Here is an 8,536-nt window from a genome sequence, read left to right on the forward strand (position 1 = left end):
CAACAGAGGATGAATGCAGGGATGGTGGTTCGACAGTGGACACAGGAAGGTTGGCAAAGGGAAAAACATACTCATCAAACACGACGTCCCGAGATATATAGACACGATTAGTGGGAACATGAAGACATTTGTAACCTTTATGAAGAGAGCTATAGCCAAGAAAAACACACTTCTTAGAACGAAACTCAAGCTTGCGCTTGTTATATGGACGAAGATGCGGCCAGCAAGCACACCCAAATACCTTGAGAAAGGTATAATCAGGTTGTTCATTAAGGAGAACCTCAATGGGAGTCTTCATGTTTAAAACACGAGTAGGAGTACGGTTGATGAGAAAGCATGCAGTGGTGAAAGCATCACTCCAAAACCGAAACGGAACAGATGCATGGGCCAAAAGAGTAAGACCAGCTTCAACAATATGACGATGCTTACGTTCGACTGAACCATCCTGCTGATGTGTATGTGGACATGCTAAACGATGAGCTATCCCAAGCGACTGAAAGAAAGAGTTGAGGTTGCGATACTCGCCCCCCCAGTCTGACTGGACATGAACAATTTTGTGCTTGAGAAGACGTTGAACATATTTTTAAAACTGAACAAAAATATCACACACATCAGATTTGCGTTTAATAAGGTAAAGCCAGGTAAAGCGACTATAAGCATCAACGAAACTGATATAGTAATTATGACCACTGTCAGAAGTCTGAGCAGGACCCCATACATCTAAAAACACAAGTTCTAAAGGATGTTTCACCTCACGACTGGACTCCGAAAAAGGAAGTTGATGACTCTTCCCCTGCTGACAAGCATCACACACTGCTACATCTTTATGACTAGACAAACTAGGAAGCTCATGACGACGCAAAATATGACGGACAATAGGTGTGGCCGGGTGACCAAGACGAGCATGCCACTGTGACGGAGAGACCCGAACTCCACTGAAAACACGAGCGACACCAGGATGCTCCAGACGGTAGAGGCCCTGGCACAACCGCCCACTAAGAAGAATGTCCCTCGTGCCCCGATCCTTAATAAAAAGATCAAAAGGGTGAAATTCACAAAGCACATTATTATCACGTGTGAGTTTAGGAACTGAAAGAAGATTACGGGTCACAGATGGAACTCGAAGAACATTGCGAAGCTGAAGACTCCTATTGGCATGTCTAGTGAGAAGAGATGCTTGACCAATATGAGAGATGTGCATACCTGCTCCATTGGCGGTGTGGATCTTGTCGGAGCCATGATAGGGTTCACGAGTGTGAAGCTTCCCCATCTCGCTGGTTAGATGCTCTGTCGCCCCAGAGTCCATGTACCAGTGTGGATCGATGGAGTAGGACTGAGTGTGTCCCTGTTGCTTCTGCGGCGCGGGACGATCAGCCATGGCGACCTGACGGGCATTGTTGCGTGTATCTTTGCCGTCATTGCCAAGACCAAGGAAGCTTCGCTGGAAGCGCTTATGATACTTGGAGGCCCAGTGCCCATCGCGGCCACAAAGCTGACACACACGTGGACCGCCAGCCCCCGGTAAGGTCGCAGTAGGTGGGGGGGCCGAGGCGGGCGACGGTGGCAGCCCCAAGGGAGACCGGGGTGATGAAGAAGAGCGGCCACCCTTGGTGGCGGCGTTGGCCGAGAGGGAGCCAGTGCCCCTGGTGCGGCGAGTCTCGACCCGTTGCTCAGTGAGAAGGAGCCGAGAGAAAACCTCGTGTGCCAGCATGGGTGTCGAGTTGCCCCGCTCGTTGATGATCTCGACTAAGGCATCATACTCCTCATCAAGACCATTGACAATAAACGAGTTGAACTCGGAGTCGGTGAGGGGCTGTCCAATGGAGGCCAATGTGTCGGCGAGGCCCTTGACCTTGTTGTAGAACTCAGTGGCAGTGGAGTCAAGCTTCTGACACTCTCCAAGCTGACGACGGAGTGCAGAGACACGAGCCTGGGACTACGCTGCAAAGGTGCGCTCAAGGATGGTCCAGGCCTCATGAGACGTCTTCGCGAAGACAACAAGGCCGGCAACTGCCGGCGAGAGCGACCCCTGGATGGAGGAGAGGTTCGCCTGGTCCTGCCCCGTCCAGACGCGATGGGCCGGATTGTAGACCGGACCGTGCACGCTGTCTACCAGCGCGGGTGGGCAGGGAAGCGATCCATCGACGTAGCCTAGCAGGTAGTGACTCCCCAAGAGCGGGAGAACCTGCGCACGCCAGAAGATGTAGTTGTCGGCGGAGAGCTTGATGGTGATGAGATGACCGAAGTGAAACGGCGGCGGCGAAGACAATCCCATCGAGGAGGCTGCCTGGGGTGCAAACACCATGGAGGCAGCCGGAGGCACCGAAGCCGATGCGGGAAGAGGCGGGACCGCAGCCAGGGCGGGAGCCGCAAAGCTCGCGGCCGGTGCGGACGCCGCAAGGCCCGCGGCCGGGGCGGGCGCCGCCAACCCCGCCAGCGGGGCAGTGTGATCCGCTTGCGGCAGGAGCGGCGGGACGACGCCTGCGGAGTCCGCAGCGGACGGCGGCGCCGCGGTGTGGACCACGAGGTCACGCCCAAGCGAGGGCGCCGGCGGCGTGGAGAAGACGGAGCCGATGCTCCTTGTCCCGATCGGAGCCGGAACAGAGACGACATCGAGCGGGAGGTTGAGCAGAGCCGCAAGAGAGGCCGGGAGGAAGCCCGCAGCAGTGGAACCGGTGGTGGCGGCGCTCGACATGGCGGCGGCGCGATCGGTGGCGCGGCGGCGGCGGTGAAGGCGGCGGCGGCTGCGGCGGCGGTGCGGGTATTAGGGTTTAGAAGCGGAAGCGATCGTAACCTAGCGTGATACCATGTAAGACAATAAGTTTTGGGGAACCAGCACAACCCTCTAGGGGTGGCTTATCTCATTATATATAATGGTTGTGTTACAATATGTACCATATACGTACATAGGTAAAGAAGCTATACATAATCTAACAAGGCCACAGGAAGCATGCCATGATGTAGCTCACTACCGGAATAACAGCCAATGCCGACGGCTTTTCCTATGCCGACGGCCGGTATATCTCTGTCTATGCCGACGGCAGCCGTAGGATAGGTCGGCCGGCATATCTCCGTCTATACCGACGGCAGCCGTCATTATATATAGGCCGTCGTCGACACATATGTGGGCCTGCCGACCCGGACTCAGACGGCAGGGTGACGCCGTCAAATCTATACCGACGGCCCCGACGGCAGGCCGTCGACATAGATATTATATGTTTTCTTTCTGCAGTGGGCGCCACGTGGCACAATATGGCCGCAAGCACAGCGTTAATCAAAGTAAGCCGCCCCCAGGAGAGGAAGGTTGCAAGCCTTCCAGATAACCGTTTATCCACCTTGCTGATAACTGGCAGTAGGAGACCATGAGTAATTTTGAGAGTGGAGAGCGGGAGGCCAAGATAGATACACTGAAAAAAGGAAACAGGGCACTGAAAAATAGCAGCAACTTCCTAGCAAGTAGCTTGATCCATGCATATAGGAACAAAGGTACTCTTGCTAAAATTAATTCGGAGGCCCGTGAAGCCTGAGAAGACATGAAGCACCCTTTTAATGACCTGGGCTTGTTGAACATCTCCCTGTAACAGCAAGAGCGTATCGTCTGCATATTGTAATACCGGGAAGAAACCATCAACTCCAAGGGGGTGCTTCAGAGCGTCCCCTTGCTTCAAGTCACTCTTGGACGAAATGGTCTCCCCGAGCATCCCGTTGATCATAATTCTAGAGGAACTAGAGTTCAGAAGATCATGAATCCATCGTACCCATCGTTCCCCAAAACCCTAGCACGAGGATTTTAAACAAGGCATCCCAACTTACACTATCGAAGGCCTTTTGGAAATCCAGCTTCAAGACAATCATTGGTTTTTTCCTCTTCTTGGCCTGCTGCACAAGTTCAGCAGCGAGGGCAAAATTCTCAATGATGCAACCTCCAGGCAGGAAGCCTGACTGTAGCGGGTGGACCAGTGTTGGAATTCTGCGCTGTAGCTGCATTGCCAGCACTTTAGTAACGAGCTTGGGCAGGCTGTGCACGAGGCAGATGGGCCTAAAGTCCCTGATGTCCATTGGGGCCTCCTCCTTAGGGATAAGAACAATGTTGGCAGAATTGATAAAAACGCATCAGATCTTCCTTCAGAACATCCTTGAACACCTTATAGAATTCATTAGTGTATCCATCAGGCCCAGGACTACAGTTATTAGGAGATTTGTGAATTATGGCAGCAGTTTCGCCCCAAGAGAAAGGCTCCTCCAAAATGCTCAAGTCTGTTTGATCGTAAAGCAGAGAGATATCCAGTGTAGGTAAAGACATGGAGGGCTGACCGAAAATAGTAGTGAAAAAAATCAGTGGCGATTGCCAACTTGTCCTGATCCCCATAAAATTCAATACCATCCTTTGTCAGTACTCTGATGCTGTTTTTTCCTATGGTGACAATTTGCAGCAGCGTGGAAGAACCTTGTATTTTCATCCCCTAGGTTACAGACTTACAGTCCGGTATTTTTGCCCGGCGCCTCCAAACACTTGTTTTCCACAAAATAACTTGCTGGGCCTTAATATTTGCATGCTTTCTCAGGGAAAACTCCAGCTTGGACAGGCTTCGTTTTTCTTCGACCGCGTCCGGATACTGAATAACATGCTTGCAATTATCAATGACTGACAAGAGAGGTGATCTAGACCTGTCCCACTTTTTAACGGCTGCTCTAAGCCTTCTCAGTTTGAAGCTGAACAGCGATGATGCAGAAGAAAAGGGTCTAGTTCCCTTTTTCCATAGGTTAACAACTAAATCAAGTACATCTGGGATTTCTAACCAGTGGTTCTCAAACATGAAGAACTTACACTTGGGTGGGTCCTTATTGAAATCCACACAGATAGTTACATGATCAGACGTGGTGGCAGTAAAAACCGCAGCAGTGGTGTTCAAGAAACCCAGGCTCCATTCAGCATTAACCAGCACTCGATCCAGCTTAGCGAGAGGCGGTTTCCTTCTTTTATTTGACCATGTAAAGCTCCGGTTGGTGATGTCAATATCATCCAAGGCATTTTCTCTGATCCAACTGTTAAAACTGTCCATTACAGCCCAATTTTTTCTCCCTCGAGATTTCTCATGCTCGAACCTGTACATATTAAAATCCCCTAGAATGATCCAGGGTCCATCGATGATAGCAGCAGTCTGATCCATTTCCATAAAGACCAAAGCAGACGTTGTTGCTGACCGATGGACCCTCGAAAGTAACATGACAAACTGCAGATACAGGAGCCACACTGGCAACAACACACTAACATGAGCCAAAGATGAAGCTAAGCTCAGACTGAAAAGCAGAAGGACCAAGTACACTAATACGATGAAAGTAACATAGACAAACTAGACTAGGATGCATGCAAATGGCAGGATCCTTGAGGTATACACTGTGCGTTTATTTTTCTGCAGGAACCTTTATCACATTTTGTTAGAAAAACAGGGAGCGCTCTCCAGCTCCATTTCATAGAAAGAAGCCTGAACAAACAGGTCCACAAGTCACCTTATTACATTTTGCAGCTGGGATAGACCACCCAACCAAAGCTACAGAACATATACTAATAAAAGAGCAAAAAGCAAAAGAAGTTCCAGCACTGCGCTGCTAAATTTTTATTACAATTACTTTGACATATTACACTTTAAGCAATTTTCTATGAAACTAAGCATCATATGCCACACCAGGGGAGAGCACCTTTGCCGCCTCCAAGATGGAAACTGGCTTCTCTGTTAAGCCAGTTCCCCACTGTGTCTTGCTCCAGAGCTTGTCATCGGTTCCTCTGGTGATCTTCACCCCCACCCAAGCTGGAAGACGACTTCATCTCAGTTTGTTGATAACTGACGGAAGACGATGAAGACATTTCTTCATTGTAGTTGCTGAGAATGGTCTACTTGGTGTCGGTGAGGCCCTCCTTATTTTGAATCCCTGGATATTTTGAACAGCGGCATCCACATCAATGAAGTTCTGGCTCGGAATATCACGTAGCAGCTGCATACAAGAATTAGGATTATGTGGCTATGTTATGGCTACAAATACTAGCATATCGGTGAACTTTAAAGCGAAGTAAACTAGCATCGAACCTGCTTATTATACTGCCATCTTTCTCCGAAGATGCTGCTCAGGTGATGTGGTTGGCCACCGGCTTCTTCCGCGCCTCTATCCAGTGGGAAACACTTCCAAGTTCTTGTGCGCGTCTCCCACTGTGGCCTTGGGATGTCGTTATAAGGATAAATCAAGAGGCATCTCATAGCATCCTCAGCAGTTACAACATCCTCTGTTGGAGGAAATTTCGCCTCACATAAGTCAGCAGGATATCTGAGCCTCATCAAGAAGCAGTGAAGACTGCCTTCACTGAACTTCATCCACCTCTTATTCTTTTTCGATACCAACCAATCCATGTAGGTATTGCCCTCTGATATGAGTGAATCACAATTCAATTTCATTGATGGATTCTGCTTATACCCTTCACAGGCATAATTGACAATTATCCCACACGCTGTTTGAAATTCCAGTGTGGTAGGCATTTCTGCTGTATGCTTTGCGGCAACTTTGATAGCCCACTGAATGGAACGTACGCCAAGTTGCATCTTGGTGTGACCATCTGGTGCCAAGTTCGCATAGTTTCCAGGGAAATCCAACATCATCTCATTTTCTTCTGTCATGTATCGCATATAAGCATGATGGTACTCAAATCGACCATGATCATTTATGATACCATAGGTCCAACCCTCCCTGCCATCAATGGGCACTGTCACCCTGTAGTTTTCGTCATCCTCAGCATCATAGTACTCCATGGTGAGATAAAAGGTTCCCTCAACTGCTGTTGTGGACAGGAAACAATCTTCACCCAATAATTTGCTTACGTCAAGCTGTTTTCCTTTTAGGAAATTCCACATCAACATATTGCCCATGCATTGTTTGTAGCTTTCACAAATCAAGTTCCCTGGACCATTAACACTCCAGGTGCATGTATTCTGCAAGGAAAATCAAAAGTACCAAAGGAAAAGACATAGCTAAGAACTTTGTACGCAGAGATTAGCAAGAATATAAACAGAGAGTAGGAGGTATTCTAGATTCTCACATAAACTTGTGACCCTCCAAACATAAGTGGATCAAGGACTCATTCATATGATATACGTTCCTGCAGAAAAATACCTTAGGAAATTAAAACTGGCTGTCCATTTTCTTTACTACTAATAGAAGAAGTAATGAATTTACCTCGCCATCCATCACTTCAGAGTTAGTATCCTGGCTTTTGCTGCAGCCAATCCAGCTCAAAACTGCACAATAGTAGCAAAAACAGGCAACACAATGAATATTTTGGTTTAAGTTACTGAAAGCAAAAATGTTGTGAATCCAGCAATAGATCATGGAACATCTTTGTTCTGACGTGTTTTTAAAGTAATTTTGAGGATACTACTAAGTCGTATCACAAACTTTTAGTTAAGACTTGAGATTCAAATATATTGGCAGATAAAGGACATCGAAACTGCAATCTATCAGTTTTTGAGCAATTCTACTCTGAACAGCAATCTATCAAGATATTTATCACCATTCTACTCTGAGAGAGCAACAGTAGCATAATTTTGTTCCCATTTAATTAAAACTACGTAACATAGCTTAATAAGTGGGAAGCAGTATTTATTAAGATGGATCGACGTTAAAAACTTGTAATGTAATTATGACATCTTGTCTCAGTAGAAACAACAAAGGATGGTCACTTGTGGCCTTGTGCTGGTAAAAGAATTGCAGTTACCTCTTTTATCTGATAGCGCCGCATCTGCCAATCCTGCAGTTTCGTTCATCTCATCTTCACATGTGTCAGCCTTGAGCATCTCTTCCTCTTTGTTTAATGTCTGTAAGAAATTTGGCCTTGTTAGTGCCCCACACATTAACAATTTTAGGAATTAAAAGTAAGATTAGTGTCAAGGAACCGAAAAATAAAAATCAATGGCACACAAAATACCTCCAGGTTCCTTATCTGTCTGTTGTCACCGTTTTGATGGTCCATATGCTTTGCTTGGGAGTAAATTGAGCTGAAAACAGCATCAATCTTTGCATCACCAATTGTCTTTCCAGGGTCATTCACAGCATGAGCAATATCTCTTTTAATATCTCTCTGCAAAGAAGGTTTTCAATTAGCACACATATAAGTAGTGGAGTAAACAGATGGTATAACTAGAGGAGCCAAGCATTCCAGATTTAAACCAACCCATCGAAATGATCCTGCAAGGGGAAGTATGACTTGACGATAATCCATAACTGAAACTTCAACAAACTTAAGCAGCATCGCTTGTATTTCCAAGCAACAGTCTCCAAACTGCATGATCAACCAAATCAGTAATTAGTATGATAAAACATTATTATAGGCAGACAGTCAGGTAAGGAACACATGCTAAACTGAATCGAGTGTCAAGTGCAAGACCTCAGTGCTAGATGACTCTTCCGGCAGCATCTTCAGTTTCTCTTTCATGGCCTCCAGGATCTGCAAAGCTTCGCTGCATTTCCTCCGTTGCATTCCGGCAACCGA

General features: G+C 47.4%; 1 protein-coding gene across 2 annotated transcripts; it reads right to left on the reverse strand.

The window, feature by feature from the left end:
• Positions 1-5,461: 5,461 nt before the first annotated feature.
• On the reverse strand, positions 5,462-8,319 carry LOC123133879 (uncharacterized). Of its 2 annotated transcripts, none has more exons than XM_044553270.1 (7): positions 8,219-8,319; positions 7,973-8,125; positions 7,763-7,862; positions 7,225-7,286; positions 7,088-7,147; positions 6,087-6,980; positions 5,462-5,994 (listed from the first exon to the last, which is right to left on the reverse strand). In XM_044553270.1, the coding sequence occupies exons 5-7, from the start codon at positions 7,109-7,111 to the stop codon at positions 5,824-5,826; spliced, it is 1,089 nt and encodes a 362-aa protein (XP_044409205.1). In that variant the 5' UTR covers positions 7,112-7,147; positions 7,225-7,286; positions 7,763-7,862; positions 7,973-8,125; positions 8,219-8,319; the 3' UTR covers positions 5,462-5,823. The 2 variants fall into 2 exon arrangements, with proteins under 2 accessions (XP_044409205.1, XP_044409206.1); XM_044553271.1 differs by having other exon boundaries at positions 8,219-8,313.
• Between the last annotated feature and the right edge of the window lie 217 nt (positions 8,320-8,536).

The sequence above is a fragment of the Triticum aestivum genome, chromosome 6B, assembly GCF_018294505.1.
Source record: "Triticum aestivum cultivar Chinese Spring chromosome 6B, IWGSC CS RefSeq v2.1, whole genome shotgun sequence".
Taxonomy (NCBI): Eukaryota; Viridiplantae; Streptophyta; class Magnoliopsida; order Poales; family Poaceae; genus Triticum; species Triticum aestivum.